The sequence below is a fragment of the Phytophthora ramorum genome, assembly GCF_020800215.1.
Source record: "Phytophthora ramorum isolate Pr-102 chromosome Unknown Phyram_PR-102_s0008, whole genome shotgun sequence".
Lineage (NCBI taxonomy): Eukaryota > Oomycota > Peronosporomycetes > Peronosporales > Peronosporaceae > Phytophthora > Phytophthora ramorum.
Window position 1 is genome coordinate 1,335,172 of NW_027150654.1, and position 27,072 is coordinate 1,362,243.

At 51.6% G+C, this 27,072-nt stretch overlaps 2 protein-coding genes across 2 annotated transcripts; both read right to left on the bottom strand.

Annotated features, from left to right (window-relative positions):
• Positions 1 to 35: 35 nt before the first annotated feature.
• On the bottom strand, positions 36 to 865 carry KRP23_9422 (uncharacterized protein; the record flags this gene model as incomplete). The annotated part of the gene is made up of 2 exons (XM_067894974.1): positions 36 to 81; positions 165 to 865. 2 exons carry the CDS (start codon positions 863 to 865, stop codon positions 36 to 38), a joined length of 747 nt encoding a protein of 248 aa, XP_067742600.1.
• Positions 866 to 6,620: 5,755 nt separating this feature from the next.
• KRP23_9423 (uncharacterized protein) lies at positions 6,621 to 9,994 on the bottom strand (the record flags this gene model as incomplete). Its single annotated transcript, XM_067894975.1, has 4 exons — positions 6,621 to 6,791; positions 7,755 to 8,809; positions 8,878 to 9,691; positions 9,767 to 9,994. 4 exons carry the CDS (start codon positions 9,992 to 9,994, stop codon positions 6,621 to 6,623), a joined length of 2,268 nt encoding a protein of 755 aa, XP_067742601.1.
• Positions 9,995 to 27,072: the final 17,078 nt, after the last annotated feature.

Sequence of the window (27,072 nt, forward strand, 5' to 3'; positions counted from 1 at the left end):
CCTCGAAAACACCGCCGGGATTTCTCCATAACTGCTCACTCGGAAACGGATCTCCGTGCGCACGTCTCCCATGGTTGCTTGCTGCGCGACAAACGCACGCTCCAATTTGCCGAAGTACGGCTCCGCAAGGCGTAGAAACTTGTTCTTTCCGTGGCTGATCCAACCGACCAGGCTTGAGCGTCGCTTTGAAGACATGGGCGGCCTTCGAGTACACCAGACACTTCAGCATGGTAGGATCAGCGACGTCGTCTCGCACTCGCTTGGCAACGACGGAGCCGTAGTACGGCGGTCGCTGCATCATCCCGTACAGCTCGTGGTTGGTCCCTCTGCAGCCTTCAGGACGGCTACCGTTCCAGCGAACAAGTTGAACGCGACCTTCGGCAGCAGGCTTGGTCATGGTGGCGACGTCCACAATGATAGACGTCCCGGGGACTGCGGCCAGCATCTCATCGATCCAGGAAAACCCGAGCAGCTTCCCCTTCATGCCGTAGTCGATGTAGATCACGAAGTTCACACCCGCCGAGAGCAGCACCAACGCGAGATCGTAGCCACTCAAACGCCGACGTTGCCACTTCAACAGTCCACGCTCATCATCACTTCCCTCGAAAGGGTAGCCGAAGTGCACACCCAATTGCACTAGGATAGCGCTCTTGAAGGCCTTGTCGACGTACACGTATCCGGGACCTTGCGCAACGACAAGCATGTTCTCGTGCTCGCGGACGCTTGAACCGAGACCAAAGGTCAACTTGGACAGGTACGGCAGTACAACGCACGGACCCGTCACCTCGAGGTAGTCGATGTCCAAGTCATCTTCGCCGAACAAGCGGTACGCTGGTTGTCCGGGAGTCGGGGGTGCGTCGGTCATTGGCTCGTCGGCCGTGGGAGCTCCACCTCGGCTGGGAGCGCGTGTACGAGTTCGAGGTGTGGATTATGGATCACAGTGCTGGAGTTGATGTGGTGCTTGGCACCGATTTTATGATCCCAGCCGGAATTCGCCTCGACCTATTTCACGCCACTGTACAACTCCCGGACGAGGTCAGGATCCCATTGATCAAGACGCAAAACATGATGGATGACGATAATCCCGGGCGTAGGCATGTCTTCGGTGGTCCTACCGAGCTTTTACAGATATCTGGACACGAATGGGGAGAATTCCGGCTACAAAAACGGAAACCAACGCTGGATACACATGCTGTATGGATCCGACGAACGGACTGCTTGGTGCCGACTGTGACGAGGTTTCGACGTGGTCACCCGGAGCGAGTTCGATTGACGAATATCACCGATAACTTGGTGTTTTGTCCGATTCACTTGCCCTTTGTGATGTGTATACCACATGGTGACTTGCCGGTCGAAGCAGGCTACGTTCGACTCGATTCAAGGAAGTACCAGGAATGGCAAGTGATTGCTTATGCTGAATCACGGGATCAAACTCTGTACGAGAAAGAAGCCACGTTGTACCAAGAATGGCTCGCCAAACAACCTTCGGCAGTGGAGAAAGTCGATTATACACCACCCCGAGGAGTGCGAAGCCGGCCACCCGACTATTTCAGTGATGAAGGCGAGCATCCCACGTGCGCCCAGCGCTGGGAACGACTCCTGCAACAACGCGACGACGAGATATCGGCCAACGAAACTGATGGCTTGCCAGTGGGCAATGATCCAGAATCTATACCGATCGCACCGTCTGCCAAGATCACGGTTAGCGGAGACGTACCACCAGGGGTGACCACCAAGACATCGCTCAACACCAGAGAATCCGCGGTTGGCGAAGTCAATAAAGAGGAACCGCCGCCCAAAGGGAACAAAATAGATAAGAACCCGGCGACGGTGCTCGAGAAGACATTCATGGCGGTAATGAGGGTTCTAAACACCGAAGGACATGAAACCATGAACGTCGATGAAGCAATGGACTCGGCTGAACACCAAGCCAGCCACATTGAACTTGAAGACTATGCGCAAGAACTTGCCTTCCTTCCGGACCTGACCGAGACCTCGGTCACGATACTGGACTATTCGGCGCCAAATGTACAAAACGTCGAGTTCAAGGGTGGGCAACAGAAGCGACTAATCAATGTGCTCAAGAAACACGAGCAAATCATGATTTCGAGTGGTAACGCGCTTCCTCCACCAGCTTATGGAGTGGTTTGCGATATTGATGTCAAGGGGCACGCTCCTATCAAACAGCGTGCCCGACGAGTGGCGCTTCGACACATGCCAAAGCTATACGAGCTTCTGAAAGGGCTGCTCAAAGTGGCGCTTCGACACATGCCAAAGCTATACGAGCTTCTGAAAGGGCTGCTCAAAGCTGGATTGGTGTCGTTCTCGGATAGCCCGTGGGCGTCGCCAATTGTGATAGTGCTGAAAAAGAACGGCGTGGATATTCGGCTGTGCATTGATTACAAGATGGTGAACGCCGTCACAACGATCTTGGAATACGCGATGCCACTCGTCGATGATCTGCTGACGGGTCTAGAGAGCTACCTATGGTTCTGCTCGCTCGATGCGGCCAGCGGATTCTGGGCGATAATGATGACTCATCGAGCGTGAAAGATCTCAGCATTTGTCTGTGCACTGGGGCACTTTGAATGGCTTCGAATGCCATTCGGCCTCAAGAACGCGCCAATGATCTACCAACGAATGATAGACAACGCGTTGTGGGGATTTGTCCAACCAAAAGGTGGGTGGAATCATTACGCGAAACTGATGCATGCAGCCGAGGAACAGGCCACGCTGTTACGAGGAACCAACAACGAAGAGTCACTGAAGCTGTTAGCACCTGAACCGAGCCCTCGGACAAAGTTTGACGCTGACCACGAAGCCTCGTCAACCATGGACCCAGTGGCACGACTCGTGAACAGCCCAATAGCTGACATGTTTTCGAACGGTGAACCCGACGAGTCTGTATTGGTCCCGGTGTTTGATCGGCGATCTTTCGTGGATGATATCTGCTTCGGCGGAGCAACGTTTGACGACTATCTGTCGACATTGGACCGTCTACTAAGTCGGTTTGCCGAGTGTCGAATCAGCGTCAGTTTCACGAAAAGCATCTTCGTTCAGTCGAAAGTGGACTTTCTGTCGCATGCGGTGTCACCTGCCGGCATCCAAGCAGATCCGAAGAAGCTAGCTGCGATTACCGAACTCTCGTTCCCGAGATCCAAGAAAGGAATGCAATCCTTCTTGGGTGCGTTGAACTACTACAGTCGATTCATCCAAGATTTTGCTGTATACGGTGCTACACTGTATCAGCTCAAAGATACAGACTTTGGACCCGGAGGTGACTTGTCAACAGCGAAACGAAGTTTCGCCGCGCTCAAGCAGAAGGTGGCGGATGCGCCGATCCTCCGACATTTTGACCGATCCAAGTCGGTTCATGTCATGTTATTCGCAAATGAATGGGCGTTAAGTACCACGCTAATGCAGGAGTACGAAGGCAAGCTGCACCCCGTACGGTTCTGTGGACGAGTTTTGAAGGAAGCCGAGATGAACTATCTCCCGGCGGAAAAAGAGGTCCTGGCATTGTTGCTGTTGCTGAAGATGTGTCACACTCAGTTGGCCGGACAGACACTTCACGTATATACACGATTTTCGACACTCGACTGGGTACACCGATCAAAGTCACTCTTTGGACGAGCAGTACAGTTCTCGGTGTTGCTATCACCATGGCACCTGAAAGTGCAACGAGTCAAAGAAAAAGACTGTGTGTTTACCCAGCTCCTACAGTCGACGATAACGAACTTTGTCGACCTCGAAGAATCGCTAGCACTCGTAGCACCGCCAACGAAAGGCTCGCCTACAGTTCGAATGGACCCTGAACTCCTTTATGCACGTCTCCCTCGCGACCACCGAGGACTCGTGGTGTCTTTTGATGGATCAGCGAAGACGGAAAAGTACGGCGGATACGGTAGCTGTTCGTGGATTATGTGGCGACTACCTGAGTGGAAGATAGTGATCGCCGCGAGTGCGTATCTCGAGAGCACCACAGTAAATATACAGGCATGAACAACGGAGTACAAGCTGCGTTAGATCACGGTGCCGAGGACTTGACCGTGGTCGGAGACTCGAGACTCGCAATCCAGCAATCCCAAGGGGTGATCGCATGCAGGAAGGAGTCGCTGATGGCATTATTGAATCACCACAAAGTACTTACAGCGAAACTTCGGTCCATAAAGTACCTGCATGTGTTGAGAGAGTACAATGCAGCGGCAGACTCGTTAGCAGGCGAAACACTAGAGATGAAGGTATCGAAGGTGGTTCTCAGCAAAGACAGGCAAGCCGAGCTTCAAGCTTGAACAGGATTCCCGAAAGGATCTACGAAGCCCCGCCGGAGAGCATCAATGTGGTTACGCCGAGTCCTGATAATTTCGTTCAAGTCTTGGACGCCCAAATGAGGTCGACACGCAAAACATTCGTCGATTTTGTACGACTAGAGCTAGGCGAGGTCTCGGTGATGACAAGACGACAGCGCAGGAAACGTGTTAGGTTCGCAGACGAAGTCGCCTCTGAGCAACTCACTGAGCCGACGGAGCGGACAAATGCTACAGGGGCACCCACCAAGAATACGCTGAATGAACAACCCAGACCTGAGCAATCACTGACGGTAAACGCAGATGACATCGACCCAGTGGCAGTACAGGAAGAGCGGCGAAGCCGTATTTCCAAGCCCAAGACGAGGAAGTGAGGTGGTCTAACCTGAAATCGGTACTGCGCGGAAACTTGGAAAATATTGGCTACAAGGCAGCTCGAAATGCCTGGAAGATTGCCGACAAGTTTGTGTTAACGAAGGATGGGTTGCTGTACTACTTAGGAGTAAGTCGTCGGCGAAGTGATAACCAGCAAGCAGAGACCAAGCTGCGCCTCGTAGTACCAACAACGATGATTCAAGAAGTCTTGCAGAACTGCCATGACTCGCTGGAAGGCGGCCACCAAGGCGTGGTCCGGACATACCAGCGAGTAAAGTTGGACTATTATTGGCTAGGTTTGTACGCTGATGAGGAGAAGCACGTGAAGTCGTGCCTGGATTGCAGTTCCAGTAAGAGCCGTCCACAGCTTCGAGGATACTCTCCAGGCAATATCCTAGCCGAACGACCATTCCAGATCGTGTCAATGGACTTCGTCATACCCTTGCCGAAGTCGCGACGCGGTAACACTGCGCTACTACTGTTCCAGTGCTCGTTCACTGGATTCGTGGTTGCCAAAGCTATGTCGGACACGTCCGCTCTCATGGTAGCCCAAGCTTTCGAAGAATGCATATACCGACGTTTCGGTGCACCTGCACTCATTCGGCACGACAGGGATCCTCGTTTTATGAGTGAGGTCTTTCAAGCCTTTGCTGATATGATGCAATCGAGATCGAGAGCGACTTTAAGCTATCGGCCGCAAGCTAATGGCCAACAAGAGCGATCAGTAAAGACCGTCATGCAGTCAGTGAAAGTGTACGTCGAAGATCCGCTGCAGCAGGACTGGGACGAGATTGCAGAGCGATTAGTGTTCGCAATCAACAATTCGCAAGATACGACGCGAAAGGAGACCCCGTTCTTCCTAGTACATGGGTGGGATGCTCACTCGTCGCTGCATGCAATGACGTCTTCACTACGACGAGGTTCCGGTAAGCAATCTGATGCATTAGCATGGCGAAGAGAGGTGAATCGCCAGCAAGGAATAGCGCTTGAAATGGCCAAGGAGTACCAAGCAGCAGAAAAGACGCGTCGAGCCAAGGAACATAACGAAGCCTTAAGTCGAAAAGAACAGGCAGCTGTACCTCGACGATCGAACGACGAGACGCCGGACTACCATCCAAATGGCGAACGAACAGACGACGAACATACTGAAGCAGTGACGAAGTCTCTCTTCGAACCAGGAAGCCGTGTCTGGCTGTATATGGAGCGCGTCAAGCCCGGATTGACTAAGAAGCTTGCCCACCGATGGCACGGCCCGTTCAGGGTAAAGAACAAGGTGGAAGAATACGCCTACGAGCTGGAGCTGCCCGATCGGAGTGGATATCGTTTCTATCCATGTCACGCCTGAAGGCAGTAAGCGAGTTCGAGGACCGACCGAGGACTCGGTTGACGCAGGATATGACTGAGGATTCACGTTTCGACTTTGATGAAGAACTCCTGCCCGAAGATAGCTGGGAGCCTGACCGGCTGGCTGGTGAAAGCGAGGTCCTGGAGATCCTCGACGATCGAATGCCCATGTCAACGAGGACTGCGCGATCGATCAGAGAGTTTAAGATCAAATGGGCAGATCAGGACGAGCCAACATGGGAACCCATATCGAACCTCTCGTGCGGGGGCATGTTGTATGATTACTTGCAGCGAAAAAAGCGTGAACAGCGCTTGCAGATGGTCCAAGTCGCTGACGAGGACTAGACAACATTTGTTGTCATCATGATGACCTGTACTTGGGGCAATGCAGCCCAAGACTACAGACGAAAACAGCTACTGCAGCAGACTACATATTGCATTTGATGAATTTGTGAACGAACAATGGAGATCCGGAATTAAGCATTAAGAAAGAAGAAGAAGCTCCAAGGTGCACCAACTACACTAAGACGCTACGGCTAACACTGGATGCGCTTGGAGAACACGTGACGACACTTGCGAGATGACGACCGAGACTTAGATGGTCGTCACGGTCCCGACTACAAGCCCGTGATGGCTAGGATCAGCAGAAGCCTTAAACGCAGGGTCTTCTGGAACCGGAACCGAATCCTCGCTGCCAGACTCACCTTCCTTAGACCACGTCTCGACCATCTCATGCCAACCAGGGTGAATGTCAGCATCCGAGAGCTCGGGGTTCACCACCACAGCACGACCAACCTCAACGTCCGTCATTCCCCGAGGCACGAATAGCTCGACCGAGGGGTTGCACGGGACGAACGTAGTGTTGTACGGGTGCTCGCTAGGGATGTCGATCCAACAATTGCGCCAAGGCTGACGAGAATCCAAAATTGCCACCTCGGTGCACCAGTCTTCGGTGGTCGGAGCCCATGGGAGAACCTCAAACGGGTAAACCAGCATCGATGGTTCAAACAAAAACTCTGCCGGAATTTCACGTTCACCACGATTATTTTCAAGGCACCATTTCCAGAACGGCACGAACTTGTTGCGTAGATTGTCAGCACGCTTCTCCCGACCGCTCAAGTAGTTGTACCATGCCGCCCGGACAGCCTGAACAACGACCGAGTTTCCGCCATGAGTATAGATCAGTGCAGCAAGAGCACGCTCGACTGCACCGATCAGAACCCAATGCCCGCGCTCCCATAAGGCATAGCCAATGTCGTCACTCTCGGTGTCCTCTGCAGCGAGACCTTGAGTTTGACGCCATAGCTTGACCGTGCGGTGCGTCTTTGGTCCGCGAATCGAGATGTGGACATCAGGCATGAACGGTTCCACGTCAAATAAGCACGCGTGGTCTGGCATCTTTCGCTGGACTTGTCGCCACGGATGATCAGGCCGCTTCCAGTCTGCAAAGGCTTTAATACCCTCTGCGGAACAAAGCGTAACGAGATCTCCAAGAATCGGCGTTGGTGTCCGGTAATTAATGATCTGGTTCCAGCACATTTGAGATCCTTTCAAGCGGAAACCAGGCTCCAAGAAGTCATAGGCCCAGCCAACGAGTTTTCGTGAAGGCCTCACGAGAGGTTGCCACCCTCGAATTGCTGGAGGAAGGCTCGCTACCGGAGTCGCTGCATTCGGGTTGGTGCCAGGTGTCGTTGACAAAGTTGCCAAGACAACGGTGTGCGGCCGTACAGGACGGTGATCACGCCTGACTGCAACCGGGTCTAGAGCAGACATTGGAACAGGAGTGTATGGCGCACGGGAACCTCCAGCAGATTGCCGAACGGGCGGGTGTTTGTGAGAGTCCGCCCCCTGCTCCACTGCCCCAAGCTCCACTTCTGTCGATTGTCCACCCTCTTTCTCCTCCTCCGAGATCTCACTGTGACGCGGTCGAGAAGCAGCCGACTCCGGACTACCCGGTAGGCTTGAGACCGGAGTGCCAAATCCAAGAATGAAGTCGTTATCTACCGCCTCCTGTGCAATTACACTTGCCGAGCTCTGACGAGATAAGGCGGCGGCAGCACGAGTCGAGCGGCGACGAGATGTCCGAGAAGCTGGGGCCTCCGCTGCATGAGTGGAAATTACACTGGATGGAGACGACGGAGCCGACGATAAAACAATGGTGGACGCCACAGATGACGTGCTAACAGTTGACCGAGGAGTCGTTGGCAAAGAGGCAGAAGTGGCTTGCGGAACTGCAACCTCCGATAGAGTCAATGATGCCGGACTCGATTCCAGTGCCGGCTTAGAACGAATCTTGCGCCCAGAAGACTGTGGCGGGGAACGGATCTTCGGTTGAACATGCACCGTCTTCGGACCTACCTTCTTGGTAGCTTTCGCAGCCGACCGAGTTTTGCGCGACTTGCGATTAGCAGCTTTCTTGTTGACAACGGCCAGCTGCGGTCGAGACCGCTTTCCGAGAGATGACACACCCGAAGGCGGCACGCTGGATGGAGATATTGCAGGCGAGGAGTCCGACGGACCATTGCGGCCCTCAACTTCACCCTCGCGACCTCCAACAAGGTCGGTGTCCGAATCAACAGTACCCAGAGCTACTCCGGCGTGCACAGACGACTCGCTATCACCCAGGGTGTCATCACGGAGATGATGAACCAGACTGGCAATTCGCCGAGCCGAAGCTTTTGGCGTCAACGACGGATCCAGCTCCTGGACGGCGTCGCGAACGATAGCAATAGCCTCCGAGTCCAAACCCAGCAGAGCGAAGTCTAGCTCGCCGACACATCCGCCTGAGGTAACGTCCAAGACGATGTCAGAATTACCGGCCGAGATGACAAGCAAGGGGGCAAAGACCTACCTTTCGACAAAACGAGCAGTGTGTCAGCATCCAAATCGCGCTGATCGACATATTGACGAAGGCACTGGTTTGCTTTCAGAGTTTCAGCCACCGTGAATTTCATGTCTTTGAGCAAGGCTCGTTGAGACCGATCAGCGGCGGCATCGCCAAAATGAGTCAAGTGTCGGTGAAGCTGGTTCACGCGATCAGAAAATAGCGCCAGGTTCTTCTTGTAATGTTCGCGTTCAAGGTCCATCTTTCGCTCCAGTACCTGCAGCGAGTCATCGGCAGCCTTCAAACGAGCTGTAGCTTGCGCTACCACCTCACTGTGGACTGCCATTTGAGCCGCTTGCTCGGTGAACTGACGATCACTGGCTATGCGAAGCCGATTCGCTCTCGTCACTGATCTGGAAAGCTCGGCGTTTTCATCTTGGGAATGCTGCAGTAGCAGCTGCGCCGTCTCCAACTTCATCTTGTCACCAAAAGCGGCACGCTCGGCAGCTTCCTTCGCAGCCTGCGCATCTTTGACTTGCGCTTGCAGCTGTCCTAGCTCCTCAACGAGGTTGCGGGGGTCTTCCTCCGGTTGGCCTAAGGCGGCAACAAGGTCTGAAATTGACTGAGCATCGGCGATTTTGCGATTGCGTACGTGGCTTGGACGGCGAGGCGGGTTCAGCATCAGCTGCGTAATGCAGCGGACCGCATCGGTCAGTCGCGAACCAAGAACCGCTGATAGCCTGTCGGATGTCTCCTCCGAGGCGTCCATCAAGAGACCATGCAATGCCGTGCCTTCGATCTCGGTTAGTCGAGGTGCGCGCAGATGCGTCAATACCGATGTCTACAGTCGCAACGAGGAGTCGGCAAGCATGTCAAAATGAGTGACGAGTGGCGATAGAATTGGTGCAACACGTACCAACTGCTGTGTACTGTCAGGGGTTGCATCACGACTTGACGTCGGAACAAGAGCTGTTGACGAAGTCGCAGCATGGGTCATAGTCATCACCGCTGGTGACGGCACGACTGCACCTGCAGACGAGGACTCGTTTGCAGTTGGAGTGTGCGCAGCACCAGCGGAAGAAACTGCTGCACTCGGGTCCGAGTTCTGTGCGAGCAGCAGAACAGCGAAGACAAAGCAGGTCATGTGAGTTCGAGATAGCGGAGCAAGCGACGCCAACGATGAGGAGCAAGAACGTACCGAGTTGTCGTTGGTCGCATCAGGCCAGCCCATGCGGCGTGCAATTATCCGAGCAGACTCAAGCGCAGGAGAGGGCTTGGACATGGAGTGCACTCGACGCGCCACAACGCTCGCCAGGTGCGGTGGTTCGCGATGCGGCGGGGGCAGTTGTGGTGTAGTGAATTGACCGGAGCTGCCGTCGCCGTTGCCGCCGTTGCTTTCGAGGTCTGGTCGTCAGAATCCCGTTGGGGGAAGTGTGCGACAGGGCGTTGATTGGCCTAGAAGACCCGCGGCAGAATGACAAGGCACAAGAGCGAGGTGATGTACGGCACACTACGGCCTGACGAGGAGTCATGTCAGGGAAGATATCCGAGTCGTGCCCTTTGAAGAGAAGTCGCATCCGGAAGATATGCCGGATACGCCTCCTGAGACCTCGCTGAGCAGTCGTCAGGAATCCAGGAGTTTCCCAACGGACGAGTTCACACTAGATATTTGTATTGAGATATAGGAAACCATAGTATAGCGATAAGCGCCCGCAGGGCGCAACAAACAGAGCAGATTTTCCTCCCGATCGCACAAGAGTCAAGTCCGGCTACGGTAAGTGTCCGTAGTGTCTGGTCCCGCTTGATCGCCAGGATTATGCCTGCCGGTGGACTCGTGAGCTGATAACTCAAGTGTTCATCCGCCCGGCAAGTCCAAGAAGTAGAGATTGTGTGATTGATTTGCTGCGTGTTGCAGAGAACGAGAGAGCTCGTTCGACCTAGGAGTGCTACAGAAGCCTCCTATCTATCTACCTACCGGAGCTTTGCTCCGGCCCCCTCGCTTACCGGCTGAAAAGTCCTGGACCCTTCCTTCTGAGGGCCAGCGAGGTTTGACTTAGTGTGTGTTGCAGACTAGCCTGTGCTCGTGGCTAGTGCTGTTGTATTGATTGGTTGTCCTACCGACAAGTCGGAGTGCGCAGGGTCATTAACCAACCCGGTGCTAGGGCTGAATCAAGGCCTTCAGGTCGAGACTTCGCCCGATATTCACCTCGTCTTCAGGGGCGAGGTGTGTGTTGTGGGTGGGAGTACTAGCAGACATAATTCTGGCGTGTTCCTACACGACAAATTTATGATGCGAGCAACCAGCCTGTTTCTCATACCGTGCCACGAAAGAATGGGGTTTCCCAGTGTCCTCGGTGCGTTTACACGTCCAGCGTCCCCAAGACGCTACAGCGACATTGCAAGGCTGCCGCAGTAAAGGACCCAAAACCGAAGATATGTACTCCAGCAGAACCGTTACTTGAAGTTGGCATCGAGTACAACAAAAAACTGAAGCTCATTGTTTTTGCTATCTGCCGTAATGCAATTTCTCGGGTTGCAAGGAACACGCGAAACATTTCAAGCGTGCCCACAGAGTTGCTATCACTATCAAAGTACTTGATTTTTTTGAACCGCTATTATTTGCCTCGACTGCATCACTTCAGCAATATATGCAACCATCTCAAGTTTTGATGGAACGAGTAGCCGGGATTGAGATAAAACAAGGATTCCGATGATTTCACTGTGTCTACTTCTTGCCTACATATATTAGCGCCGGGATGAACATTCATCCGGGGTCCCGTGGGTCCCCATTTACACAGTATTTTAGGCATCTGGGCCCCCAGGAACCTAAATTACGGTATTTTGGTATATTATTTAAGTCAACAAAAAAAAATGAATCTTAAACCTTATAACCCGTCAAAACTAATTGATCATATTCGAAGGGTATTATGTTGTGAATATGATTTGGTATGATTGGGCTTGATAAACCGCTAAGGGTTTAGTTTTTTTCTCGTAAGTACGTATTATCTCCATAAACGGATACCTGTCTAATCCGATCAACCGGTTTTTGACGGGTTATAAGGTTTAAGTTTCACTTATTCATATTTGAGTCATTTATGGATTGCCCAAAAAAAATACTTGAAAATCCCTAATATACCTTAATTTGGGTTCCTGGAGACCCAGATACCCAAACTACTGGGTTTTTTGGGGACCCAGAGAACCCTAAAGGAAAGTTCATCCGGGAGCCAATATATATATAGCCTCCACATCCATCTTCGGATGGCAGTCTAGTGTGTGTATTATGTAAGAAGCACTTCCGCATATTATAGCGGTTTTTCTATAGTACCGTTTCCATGTCAGAAAAAAACCATTGCAAAACTGATTGGACAATTATAATAAGATATATGATTTACAGGTATTTAAAAACATTTTATTAATATTTTTAAAAAATGTTCATTGTTTTTCACAGAGTATAGGTTAAAAAAAAGTGAGTTTAAAAACACATACCTGTCAAATCAGTTCTAACGGTTTTGACAGGATAAATTTAGTAGTGTTTTTGGCTCTATTTTGATTGTCTTAAAGTTTGAATATTTTTCTCACATAATTGGCCGTTGTGTCAGTATATCAATATGGACAGGAATCATCACCAGTTATTGCAGTTGAAAATAGTTGTTTTGGTTAAAAATGAAGTCTTTAAAGTTCATTAGTTTATAATTTGTTTGACTTTAGAGTAACTAACTTCACTCAATTCCATATTGTATCAATAACGGAATCATAAATCTTTGCCCTTGATCCCTTGTTCACGAAATTGATGAAGCCACACACTTTCTTTCACGTCATGCCGAGGGTATAGTCTCGGTTGGTGGTTTTGCCATGATCGATAAATTCTTTTTCAGAATTCCCTGAAATCGCTCCAGAATATCCACTTAGCTCGAAAGCGTACTGCACAGCCAGGAAAGCACACCCATTGTTCGTGCTCGCCGTGTATACTGTGCAGCCCTTGCTCCGCTTATAGTAGTCCAGCCAAGGTTCAAATTTGACCCCTACAGCGATTGCTGGTTTCTTGACTTCATAAACCTAACTATGGTCAAAGTTATACAAGAAAAAAAGTTGTACAATTATTTTTCATAGTAAAACGTAAAGCAGGCATCATTGCTTCGTTTTAGGTCTCACACCGCAGCATAATCATACCATATTGCGTAGTTTTACGAATGTCATTTCAAAAGTTAAAGTATGTGACCATTGTTTTACCTCATGGCGAGTGTAATGATCATTCAAAATTAAAATATATCTATTTTCTTTTTGATAATATTAGCAAAATTAAGTATATTATCAAGTTTTAGAGACACTAACCGCAATATATTTGGCACTATATGTCATTACCTTGCAAATATCTTTAGTGGTATCATTTATCTCAAAAAAATAATACCCTGTAAATCTGGGGATCATTTTTGCAGGGTATTAATTTTTGCAGGGTTAGTTTTTTTATTTGATACGTAGTAAATCTTTGCTATTTCAATTCTTATCATTATTTTTAACGTGAAATTAGTTTTTGTCGAGGTCGTCGGAAGAGGAGGAGCATAAGCGAGGCAAGGTAAATTTAGCTGTGGTCGAGATATTAAAGTGTCGGGATGTAGTAGGGTCTGGTCTTCAAAGTACTGAATGGATGCATTACGTAGAGAACACGTATGTACGACTAGGTAATATCATATCAATCCAATCAAGAAGTTTATGTGAAGTACACGGAATATGGGAAAGTCCCTCGCATATCCCCAAAAGCGTTCTTAACGCGCATATCTGTCTAGTGTGGTTATTCCTTGTCAAAGGATTTTTGTTTTGTTTTTCATTTCTTACCCTGTTAAAGTTGATATATATTGGACATTACGTACGTTGATTTATCAATATTGACAGGTGCTAACTCAGTCCGCCAAAACTTTGAAATACTTGCTTGAAATATCCTTGTAAGCCCTATAACCCCCAAATACCATTATAAACTACCCAAAATTGCGTAAAGTGGACTTAATGGGTGGTTTTAGGGTCTGGATGCCCGAAATATACGGGGTTCTAGAAGGTCAAATGACCTCAGATGAACGTTCATCCGAGCATGTATATAGAGATGGCCTTGCCATGCAAACAGATCCATTATGATCCCGTGATGTATGTTGTACGATAGATAATGCTGCCCTTTTATTTCGGGAAAGATATAGTTTGCCAATAAAATCAATACAACACGATTGTGTTCTCATCTCAAACATATATATATATATTAGGACGAGTCTCCTGCCCAGGTATCCTGGATCAGATGCAGGTCTCCACCAGTTTCCTTTCAGGTTTTTATTTATGGAGGAAATAAAATACCATCCAAATATTACACAGGTATCGGTAGCCGTGATACCTGGAATAGTCATGTGAACGCTTCACAAGCAAAAGTCGAAGTGACGAAAAGATTGTTTTGTCGGCCATCACAATTGCAGCTGAATCAATTGTTTCGGCCAGGTATGGCAAATATGAGCATGGGTATCATCCAGGTAAATGCTTCATCCACTTCTTCGACGGAGCGCTTTTTCCGCCGGCGTGAAGACGACCCTCGATCCTGGGCTTCAGCCTTTTGCTCTTCCTCCTCCTCCTCGTCTTCCTCCGTGTCATGGGTGTTGGCTACTTTGTTCACGGCATGCGGACCAAACAGCATAGCGCTGGCTTGTTCACGCTCCTCTCTTGCGCGTCACAGTGCGGCGGCTCTCTCAGACCGAGTGCGAGCCTTCTCTTCCCCCCCCTGCTTCGGCTGCGGCTGCTGACAAGCGAGCCTCCTCCTCTAGGCGAGCCTCCTCCGCCATCTGCTGTTTGATATGAGCCGTCTTGTGGATGCGCGCCATAGCTGTGGCGTCCGCTTCCGGCGTCGCCGCGCCCGCCAACTGCGTGGGAGCTGCCACGTGGCCCCGGATGAGTGGCTGGGAGAAGAAAGAAAACTAAAATTTTGGAAAAGAAACGGTAAACTAAATACCTGCTCAATACCTGTTGTCATACCTGGTCGATACCTGCTGCAAAAAAATGGACGCGAGCCGTGCTCTATATAATAAAATTTAATGAGACGAGGGCCAGCCTTCGACTACAGTATTCCCCGTGTGTTCTCAAACCATGAGCAACTCTACCATTTTCAGCACTGAGCGTTCATCTCAAGATCGACTTGTCTTCACTCAAGCACTGACCAACTTTTTGTCGTCATCGCCAGCCCTTCTCGCGGAGCGTTGTTGTTTTCAACAGAGTGTTTCTCTCGTCAAATATGTAGTACCGAGTCGTCCGTACAGCGAGTGGTGAAGCAGATGAAAAGAATCTCCCCAAGGCGAACTGGGACAGAATCCAACAGTTGTGATGGAAAGTATAGATCTTGGACACACACAGTGAAGCTTGACGGAGCGGAGGGAGGGCAGCACTCTGGGCGAGACCGGAGCGGAGACAGGAAACCACTTGAGGGGTAGAATGAAGATTCGAAAGTGATTGATTGAGGTCTTTAGCTCGCTAGCCTTCTCGCTACTCTAGACCTACTGGATACACACTACTTGATTCTTTACTGGATACTGAGTTACTTCAGCCAATGAGAGAGCGCCACGTCGAAGCCCATCTTGTACCTACAATCTTGTACCCACAGGTGGCGTAATCGACAGTGGCGTAATCGTCGATGGCGTAATCGGCGTGGGTTCGGATTGGACCGGTTCGGGTTAACCGGTTCACGGTCAACAACCGATACCAAACCGGTAACCCTCAATACCCTCAATATAATATACATCTTGCACTACATAGCGATCTACTAGATAGCTTGGCTAGTGACTCGATCCTCGATCCTCGATCCTTCAGCCCTCGCAACCCTCACGGTCCCGCTATAGGAAGCAGCAAGCGACGGGAAGCCCCCCCCCCCCCCCCGCGGATCTTGACCCGCATCAGGATCCGCCGGATGAAGACCCAATGGCGAAAGACAAAGGATGTTCATGCACCACCACTACATCCGCCTCCGTTGGAACGTCTAAGAAGAAAAAGATGGCTACGAGGGAGAAACTCAGAGCACCCGACTCTGAGGGCGAGGGTCGTGCTGTATTGAAGTCTACCTGGTCACGATCTAAGCCGGAGGTAGCATATCGATTCACAGCGCTGCTCGATTTCATTCGCAAGAATCCAGCAGTGCGGGGCTCACAAACCAATCTACGTGGATCTCTCACCGGACCCGTACGAGCTCCAGTGTTGACGACAAGCAAGTTAGACGCTACCATAGATCTACTACGGCTGGTGGAAGAAGATGGCATTACGACTGGAGCATTTCATGCCGATGACCTCTTCCGACTTGACAAGGATGCGACAAGAATCTCGGCTGCGTCACTGTTAAACCTACTGAGGAACCTGGTCGGTGAAATACCGGCGACTGAATGCAGGAACACATGTCAACGGATACCGAGTCGATGGAAAAGCAGACCGGACTGTCTTAATACGCTTCCGCTACATCGGAAGCCAGATCAGACAACTCGTATGAGCCATGGCGCATGTCGCTGGATGCGTCCGGCGCGGCGATGCTTCACACTTGTCTACAGTCCCAAAGGAGGTAACGAGGCAAGAGAACCGTGCAGGAATCAGTCGAATGTTCGAATCAGGCGGACCTCTCTTGTGGGACCACCTCAAGAATCTACAGGTCAGCTGTAGACTATCGAATAGGAACACGCAGAAAATCTCACTACCGAACGGTATGAGTCCCACCAACAACACACGCTTCCCTCGCGAAAGATCAGCGAACGTTCGATCAACACCTGAAGACCTGGAGCGATCACTTACACCGGGTTGGTTGCAAGCACCTCTGCATACCAAGGTTGAGTTTGGTCAATCTCAAAACCTGTACTACTAGCCACGAGCGAGGGCTATAATGCAATTTTGCGCTTTCACGCGAACCCCCGCAGTCCCTCAGAAGGAAGGGCACCGGTTATCACGCCTAATACGGGTTTGCCGAAAGTAACCTCAGCGGGTACTGAAATATTGTCCTGGCCAACGAACCTTGGATGGATTTGGGCTACAGTAACGGTCTCTTCCTGTGACATAACTCAGAACGGTAGTTATATATAAGGGATAAAAACGGGCGCAGATTCCGAATTTGACATATTTTTCCCCATGTTTTGAGTCCTTTCCCTTCATTTAGGCTACTAACGGGAGCTACTTTATCTTGCAATATTGTTTGCAGTTGCAGTCTGCCACGTAGGCGTTGTTCATTGTTGGAATTGGCTAGAACGAGAAAACAGCTGAAGATGTACAATCAGACCAAAATATACGCAGTATATTACCGCAGATCGTGATCGTTAAAAAGATGGGGTGCCTGTTAAAATAAATCTTCAAAGAGAATATATTTTGAGTAACGAAAATCCGTAGAGTCACTTGCTTACTCTCAGTCGCTCTCCTCTCCAGAGTCGTTTTCGCTCTCATCTTCGCCCGACATGAGCTCGCACAGCTCCCCGCCTCCAGCCACTTCGTGCTTTTGTGCATGCTCATACGCGTTAGTTCAGGTTTCTGAGACTAATGAAGCGAGGCCAGCGTCGATTTTGTGTCGCAACTCAGGCATGTCAGACGCTGGTTCGTCAGCAACCTGGCCCTTGATGTGGGCCCAAATAAGCTCGATGGGTTGGAGCCCCGGGTGGTATGGTGGAGTATAGTACACCAAATGCCCACAGGATGTAACGATTTCTGTTGCTCTATAGATCGCTGTGGGCTTGTTAGCGCGCACCAGCGTTAACAGCTCCGCATTTGTGTAGTTTGTGTCGTACCAGATTTCAAACATTTGCAGTTATTAGTATCAACACATCAATAATATCAAAATAATAAAATTGTAAATACCTTTTTCTTCGAGCCAAGTCTGAATGTCTGCTTTTAGGGTCTTGGAATTTGTGGCGGCATTTGTCTGGGTTTTGTGATAACTGACGCCGTCCACGTGAATATTGCAAGGATTATACTTAGACGCCAATACAGCACTCACATTATTGAACCACTTTCAAACTGTTCAGTGTTGAAGCTTCCGTGGTAATCGTCATCGTGCTTTCATTTTAAGTTGGATTGCCAAACTTCACGTGATTCCTTGATCAGCTTCCCTATAATTCCTTTTTTTCTTCTGCGAATTACACCAGTGGCTATAATACAAAATCTTTTGAAGCAACGTTAAGATTAAATAAAAGCAAAATAAAACAAATAAGCAGAAGAAAAACAGTATATTGGGTCTCGTCCACTTTTGGTGAACCGTATCTTGTCCAGGTCCACCCAAGACAGATTAGCAACGTGGTGCAAGTTGCAAAATGTTTCGTCAAGAAACACATCAGGCCGCACCGGAATATTTCTTCTGTTGAGGTTGCCTAGTTTTTTCTCCAAATATTGCGTCCGAAATGTAACATTTGCCGTAGATTCTGCCAAAATATTCCGCGATTTACCTTTTATAAAGCGCATGCCCATACGTCGAAGTACGCGGCGTAGCGATCGCACGGAAATCAAAATGTCGTACTCTTCCTTTAACCGTTTGGTTAACTTGGGTACGGCAACAGGCTTTCCACTCTAGTTCATCTCGGATACCAGCCCACGCACGAAGGGATTTAAAAATTCACCATGTTTTGGTGGTCTATCATATGATTTGTTTCCTTCATCCCCTACAAGTAACAGAGTAACCTGTCCGTCCGTCCGTCCGTCCGTCCGTCTGTCCGTCATTCCGTACGCACCTCGAGCGTAACGCAAATCCGGACTTTCCGTTGGCTATAAATAGCTGCCGAGCGCAGCGAAGGCGGCCCTCCCATTCGCTATTATTATAATTCAAGCCCTCTCATTGGCTATATATTCGAGCCTCTGCGCGATTGGCTATTATAATGCGTAGAGTAGACTACACCACATCGGAAGTAGCCGAATGAAATCGCTGCTGATTGGACAAAATAAACCGCCTTTCAACAACTTTTCTTTTCATTTCCATTTTCAAAACGACGCTCCGGCGACGGACCAGCTCGACGGAGGACCGGGCGCGATAGCTTCGCAGGCAGGTCATCCCCGCCGCAGGCAGGGTAGGTATAGATTAATCCTATTTAATTCTAATACATAACGATTTCGGGAGTGCCGCCTGTTGCGGATAACTGGTACCTTCAGGGCAGTCGAGGGGTAACCGTGCGTGTTAGAGGAGGATAACCGGAGCCGTGCATTGTGTGGGAAGGGCACAACTGCATGGAGGGATGGGTACCCTATGACGGCCACACTGATGCGGCCTAGCCAGCCCCCAAGAGGATCCCATCCCTGCCCAGCGAGCCAGGCCGACCTCTCTCGAAGCAATCGTGACGGTTACCCCGTATTTTCGGGCTTTCTGGTGAACATGCTATTTTGGGGAGCTCCCTTCACCCCCGGGAAGCATAATTCCAGGTTAGAGGTCCGATAAAAAGATTGCAGCTGGCGCCCGAAATGCGTTCCAAGACAGTCCGCCATCCAACCTGCTCTTCGGAGCCGCGGTGCTGAGGCGCCCATTTATGCCCGCCGGCATAGTGGGAAGTCTCATACCAATCCGGGGGACTGGGATGGGTACACACGGCGATAAAAGCCGGCCTAGCCGGGTCGTCCATCCTAGCCCCGGGCTTGACACCGTGTAATGGGACCGGCCCGTAGTGTGGTAACATGCTATTTGGGTTTCTGTGCAGTTACGGCTGTGGCGGACACTTTCCAATCAAAAGGACGAGTCGGCACTATTGTGACAAGTGAGGACCGCTCGACGGTGGCCATTTGCAGTGGTACCGGTGGAAAACCGTTGGTTTGGTGCAGTCTGCGCGCGAACTCGGGGTTTGTACGGCCCTTTAATGCCTATGATGCCTTGCTGCTAAAAAAAATATTAAAAAAGATTCCCAAAAAGCTGACACGTGTCCCTTTACAACCAAAACGGTTAATTGCCTGAGCTGATAAAGCTCAGTGGCATTGAGCGCGACCGGTAGACCTCCGTTGCCAAAGGAAGCAACTAAAAGAAAAGAAAACAAAAGAATTGAGGTACCGAGTCGCGCTTCAGCACCTCGAACCCGCAGCTGTGTCTCCAAAGGTATTGAGACGCAGCACCAATGCGGGGGTGCTTTAAAGGGATAACGGTGGATGTGAGGGACCAGAAACAAACGAAAGCAAACGCGGCAAGGCTAATGAGGTGTTTTACAGCCGTGCAGGACTCGGGTTCGTGGCGAGGACTGTGCAAGACTGGCGGTGCTACACGGGTATCCTGCAGGTGTGTCTCCAGAAGGCGTGTCCTTTCGAATTGCGAAGTACCGGCCGTCCTTTTACTAACGACTGCAGTTTTGGGTGGTTGTTTTCCAATGCACGTGCGCATTTATTGGGAAGTCCACTAACGCTGCATTTGCTGTTGCAGTTGTTGCGGACAGCACCATGGTGAATGTCGGCAGCAAGCGGGAGCGGTACGGCTGTTTCTTGGTTGTTGTCAAGTGTCCCTTGCTCAGTGGTCTCTTTTGTTAGTGATGAGCGGCGTCAGGAGCTGGACCAGCGCCATACCCAGGCCCTCGATGCCAACGCGTCACCACAAGGATATGAGTCTCCAGCGTCTAAGAGGCGACGGTTGGGACGCCGCCGCGCGGCTCAAAGGCGGTTTCGGGTGGCAATGGAGCAGATGGAACAACTGAGCCTACAAGAGGCGGCCGCAGGTGGAGGGGACGTCGTCACAGTGACAACGGGTGAAACTGCCCCTCCTGTGCCAACGGTCGTTGGACAAGGGGCGACTAGCCAGCTCTCTGCAGGTGCTCCAGTGCAGAGGGCGACTGACCCACAAGCAAATCCACGTCGGATGAGGGAGGCGCAGCGAGCGCGTTCCAGAAGAAGTAACATGACCGACTCTCAGCGGGAGAGTGCGCGGCGGCGTGACGCGGAGCGAAAGCTAGCCCGGCGAGCCCAGCTCCGTGCCGAGCAGCTTCAGGACGTACGAGAACGAAACCGGATCGCACAGCAGGAACGTCGGCATAATCTGAACGAAGAGGTCCACGCCGCGGAGCGTGAACGCAACAGTGCTTCTCGCGCGCTTCACAGGAGTGTACACGATCGCACTGAAGAGCGCAGGACAGACCGGGAGCAACACGCGGACCGCCGGGTTCAGCTTACGCAGGAGGAGCGTGCTGAAGCGCAAAGGGTAAACCAAGAGCAACACGCGGACCGCCGGTCTCAGCTTACACACGAGGAGCGCGCTGAAGAACGCATGGTAAACCAAGAGCAACATGCCCAGCGCCGATCACAGCTCACACAGGAGGAGCGTGCCGAGGAACGGATTGCAAACCAAGAGCAACACGCGGAGCGCCGTTCTCAGCTTACACAGGAGGAGCGCGCTGAAGAACGCATGGTAAACCAAGAGCAACATGCCCGGCGCCGATCACAGCTCACACAGGAGGAGCGTGCCGAGGAACGGATAGTAAACCAGGAGCAACATGCCCAGCGCCGATCACAGCTTACGCAGGAGCAGCGTGCCGAAGATCGCATGGTAAAACAGGAGCAACACGCGGAGCGACGATCACAGCTTACGCAGGAGCAGCGTGCTGAAGAACGGATGGCAAACCAAGAGCAACACGCGGAGCGCAGATCACAGCTTACGCAGGAGGAACGCGCCGAAGCGCGAAGGGTAAACCAAGAGCAACATGCGGAACGCCGCAGAGAACATACTGAGGAAGAAGCACTGGAGCAACGCGAGAGAGAGCGATTTCGGCGTAGATCGGCTCGACGTGGAGAGGCGTTGGCAAACCACGACGATTTTGACGTGGCCTACGTCCAGGGTCCAGACGTTGTGAATGGACGCCATCGGCTTCCTCCCACCACTGTTTGTGAACATTGTGGCGCTTGGAAGTGGCCTGGCGAATCAAAAATGAGCTGTTGTCTGGAAGACAAGGTTCGTCTTCCCCCTTTACGGCCTGCACCTCCAAGATTGTTGCAACTGTACCGGGATCCAGCGTTTCGACAGCACATACGAGCGTATAACCAAGCTTTTGCGTTCACGTCCATTGGCGCTTCGTGCTCCAACCGATCCTTCCAGGACGTCAATCAGGATGCAAGCGTAGCGGGACAGAGGGGCGTGTACACGTACCGCATCCAGGGTGCAATGGGTCACTACTTGGGATCTCTACTCCCCTATATTGATCCCGCCACCGGAGAGCGCACGGACCCTAAATTCGCGCAGATCTACATTGTGGACCCGGACATGCAGCAGCGCGCCCAACGCCGCAGAGGAATTTTTGCTGACTTGGATCCTGTGGCGTTGATGGACATTGAGCAAATGATGGAGCAGCACAACCCATTTGCTCAGCAGTTCCTGAGTTTCGGAGAGCAAGTGCGCTCGCGAGACACGAGCGACGTCGTGGATATGGTGTTCCGCCTCCACGAAAATATAGCGCATCCTCGGACATACAATTTGCCAACCGTTTCTGAGGTAGGCGCGACGCTCATCGAGGACGGCAACCTGGATAGGCCTCGCGATCTACTACTGTATACTCGGGATCACAGGCTTCTGCGACTGTTCGAGACGCGCCCGGAGTATGATCCTCTTCAGTATCCTCTTCTGCTTCCGTATGGGGAGCTGGGTTGGACCTACACGGACACATACGCGAACGGAGTCAGACGTCGCAACAAGAACCAGATGTCCCTTCGCGAACATGTCGCCTTCCGGTTGCACCAAAAAGTGGGAGATCAGTCTGCTCTTCATCAAGGCGGTCGTCTCTTTCAGCAGTGGTGTGTCGACCAACGCGCTAAATGCGAGCAGGAGCAACTTCGCTGGGTGGCCTCACATCAGAAGCAAATTCGCGCCGATCAGTACCGAGGGCTTCAGGACGCACTGCTTAACGAAGGTACAATTCAGCTGGAAGCAGGCGAAGGGCTACTCTCTGAGTTTGACAGAGGCGATGGTACGTTGGTCCACCCTGATCGAGGCCGTGGTGGTGATACCCATTTTCTCAACCAAGTGGGACGCCGCGTTATTCTGCCCTCATCTCATATGGGCAGTCCTCGAGCGATGTACCAGTCCTACCAAGACTCAATGGCCATTGTTAGAGAATTCGGCAAGCCTGATGTGTTCATGACAACGACCTGCAGCCCTACATGGGAAGAGATAGTGGAGGCCCTTGGGTCCGATCAACAAAACGCTCAGGACCGCCCCGATATTGTAGCCCGTGTCTGGCAGCAAAAACTGCAAGCTCAGCTTAAAGACCTGAGCGAAGGAGTGCTGGGCCGTATGGAAGCGCGGATTTACGTGGTCGAGTTTCAAAAGAGAGGGCTCCCTCACGCGCACATCTTGATCATTTTGGCTGAAGAGGACAAGCCGCGTACTCGCCAAATCGTAGATCGTATGGTGTCTGCAGAGCTTCCTGACAGAGAAAAGTTCCCGCAGCTATTCGAGACAATCATGACATGCATGCTGCATGGACCCTGTGGAGCGGCAAACCCGTCATGCGCTTGCATGAAGGACGGGAAGTGTACGAAAGGATATCCGAAACCTTTTGCAGAGGCGACAAGGACCAATGTGAACGGCTATCCGGTCTACAGACGGCGTCGACGAGCTGAAGGCGTCCTGGTATGGAAGGGCAGGGAGTACGACAACGCCACTATTAACCAGTGGGTTGTTCCGTACAACCCGTACTTATCCCAAAAGTACAATTGCCACATCAACGTCGAGGTGTGCACGGATATTTCAGCTGTGAAATATCTATACAAGTACGTCTACAAAGGGTCCGATAAAGCTGTGCTAACTGTCGAGGCAGTTCGCGCGGGTGGAGAGCTCCCTCGGCAAGAGCCAAACGAGATTCTGCGCTTCCTCACGGCCAGGTACATATCTCCAGTTGAAGCCTGTATCCGCTTACTCGACTTCTTGATCCAAGGAAAGACACACGCAGTCACTCAGCTTACCGTTCACGTCGAAGATGCCCAAACCGTGTTCTTCAGAGCGACGGAAGACCCGGAGCGTGTCCTGGGTCGTGGGAATCACACCATGTTGACCCGCTTCTTCGAATTGTGTGCGAGCGACGAACCCGAGAACCAGATCGCGAAGACAATGCTGTACCAGGATATACCCAAGGAATTCCGCTGGATGGGAAACACGAAGTGCTGGGTTCGACGTAAAAGGTACCAGGCTGCAATTGGTCGGGTGGTGCATGTTTCACCGCGTGATATGGAGCGCTTCTATTTACGCCTGCTATTATGCCATCGCCGAGGACCGAGGTCTTTCGAAGACCTGCGGACAGTTGATGGTGTGCTGTGTCCCACGTATCGAGACGCGGCTGAACATGCCGGCTATCTGGAGAACGACAGCGAATGGGTTTTGTGTTTGTCGGAGGCTGCCGAGTTCCAGATGCCGTACCAGCTGCGCCAGCTCTTTGCAACAATCTTGGTCTACTCGGCGCCTACGGATGTTCGGGGTCTTTGGGACCAATTCTTCAAAGACCTTTCGCTTGACTATGCGTACAGGAACCGAGAGATGTTGGACCCTTTTAAAACGTCTGTTGTGACGTTCGACACACTGAAGAGTATCCAAGACTTGCTCAGTGTCAGTGGGTACTCCGTCCAAGACTTTGATCTCCCTCGGCTGAGCGAGTTCCCTCGCCTGGTGCTTGAGTCTGTTCTGCAAAACAATCTCATCCGACGAGAGCTAACGGGATATGACGCGTCTGTTCTTGAACAAATTGTGAGCGAGGAGGACCACCTAAACGAGGAGCAGCGCTTGACCTATGATCAGATCACCCAAGCTGTCGAGGACCCACAGGAAGGCAGGAAGCTATTCTTCGTTGATGGACCAGGCGGTACCGGGAAGTCGACACTGCTTCGGAACATACTGGCCAAGGTTCGTCTATCCGGAAAAATTGCAATCGCGGTCGCTTCCAGTGGGATTGCTTCTCTGCTGCTTATGGGAGGTCGGACGGCTCATTCTACCTTCAAAATCCCATTGAAGATAGACGGCGAATCTACTTGCAACATCAACAAGCGATCCCAGGTCACGGAATTGATGAGGAAAGCAAGTTTGATAGTTTGGGACGAGGCACCCATGGCGCATCGGCACGCGTTTGAGGCAGTGGATAGAACGCTTCGTGATGTTTTGGATAACGAGGCAGAACCTTTCGGTGGGAAAGTCGTTGTGCTTTCGGGAGATTTCAGGCAAATTCTCCCCGTGGTGAAGGGCGGCTCGGCGACAGAGACAATCGACGCATGCCTGAAGTCATCCGAACTGTGGCCACTTTTCCAGAAGGTGCGTCTGACAGAGAACATGCGTGTTCGCACGGCTGCCACGTCCGATAGTGCTGCTGAGATGGCTGCGTTTTCCGAGTACCTGCTGGAGGTTGGAGAGGGGAGACACGAGGTACACAATCATCTGGGAAACGACTACATTAAGATTCCACGCGACATGCTCATCGACAACCCCGCCGGTGATCCAGATGAGGACGAGGAGATCCGTCCGGGAGCTATTCCGCGAGGTATGCGGCGCATGATCGACGAGATGTACGCCGACATCAACAATTCGGAAGTCGCAACGGACGAGTACTTTGCGAGTCGCACCATCCTCACCACCACGAACGCGATAGTCCATCGTATCAACGAAGCCGTAGCGGATCGCATGACTGGGCCAGCTCGAGAATATGTGTCCACGGACTCAGTGGAGGATGACGAGGACGGGAACTTATTCGAGCAGGAGGTGCTCAACTCCCTGAACATCAGTGGCATCCCACCCCACAAGCTGAAACTCAAGAAGGGGATGCCGATCATCATGATGCGGAACTTAAATCCCGACCTGGGGTTGTGCAACGGAACACGCCTGCGAATCGTCGAACTCAAAGATCATGTCATCCACGCCACTATCATGGCCGGCGACAGGCAAGGCCAGCATGTGTTGATCCCGCGCATCGTGTTCATCAGCGATGGCGACATCCGCGATTTCCCATTTCGACTGAGACGCAGGCAGTTTCCTATCCAGACTGCCTTTGCCATGACGATCAACAAGGCGCAGGGACAAACGGTGCAGTACCTGGGACTGTACTTGGCGACTCCTTGCTTTTCCCACGGTCAGCTGTATGTGGCCATGTCAAGGGTTACGTCGAGGTCGAGATTCAAGGCGTTGGTCGAGTATCCAGAGCGGGAGGAAGAAGACGGAGTGTACACGGCGAACATAGTGTACCGACAGCTGTTCGAGAGGGCGTAGGCAGCGACTTCGTGTGGATGCATATTTTACGAAATGAATACATTTGTCACTTTGCATAGCGGTAATTGTTGAGAGTCACCATTCCCCCTCGAGCGCAGCGAGTACGCCTGCGGTTTGAAGTCCGTGTGCGAAGCACGCGGGTGAAAACCCAGGACCAAGCAGTGCATGCTAGACAAGCGGAGGCGAAGCTTGCGAGCCGTAGCGGGCTTAGGGTTCGTACACACGGGAACCACGTGAGACGAGCGCAGCGAGCACGCCTGCGGTTTGAAGTCCGTGTGCGAAGCACGCGGGTGAAAACCCCGGACCAAACAGTGCATGCTAGACAAGCGAAGGCGAAGCTTGCGAGCCGTAGCGGGCTTAGGGTTCGTACACACGGGAACCACGTGAGACGAGCGCAGCGAGTACGCCTGCGGTTTGAAGTCCGTGTGCGAAGCACGCGGGTGAAAACCCAGGACCAAACAGTGCATGGTAGACAAGCGAAGGCGAAGCTTGCGAGCCGTAGCGGGCTTAGGGTTTTGATACAAGTCTACTGTAAAATATACTGATAAAAACATAACCCTGTCATAGTAAAAACAGTAGTGAAGCGAGCTGGATGAGCGAGCGAACGGGCACCAACCAACCATGCACCCACCGCCCGCAACGCGGGCGGCGCTCGGCTAGTCTCCTACAAGTAACAGAGTAACCTGTCCGTCCGTCCGTCCGTCCGTCCGTCCGTCCGTCCGTCCGTCTGTCTGTCCGTCATTCCGTACGCACCCCGAGCGTAACGCAAATCCGGACTTTCCGTTGGCTATAAATAGCTGCCGAGCGCAGCGAAGGCGGCCTCCCCATTCGCTATTATTATAATGCGAGGCCTCTCATTGGCTATATAGTGGAACTTCTACGCGATTGGCTATTATAATGCGTAGAGTGGACTACATCACATCGGAAGTAGCCGAATGAAATCACTGCTGATTGGACAAAATAAACCGCCTTTCAACAACGTTTCTTTTCATTTCCATTTTCAAAACGACGCTCCGGCGACGGACCAGCTCGACGGAGGACCGGGCGGGATA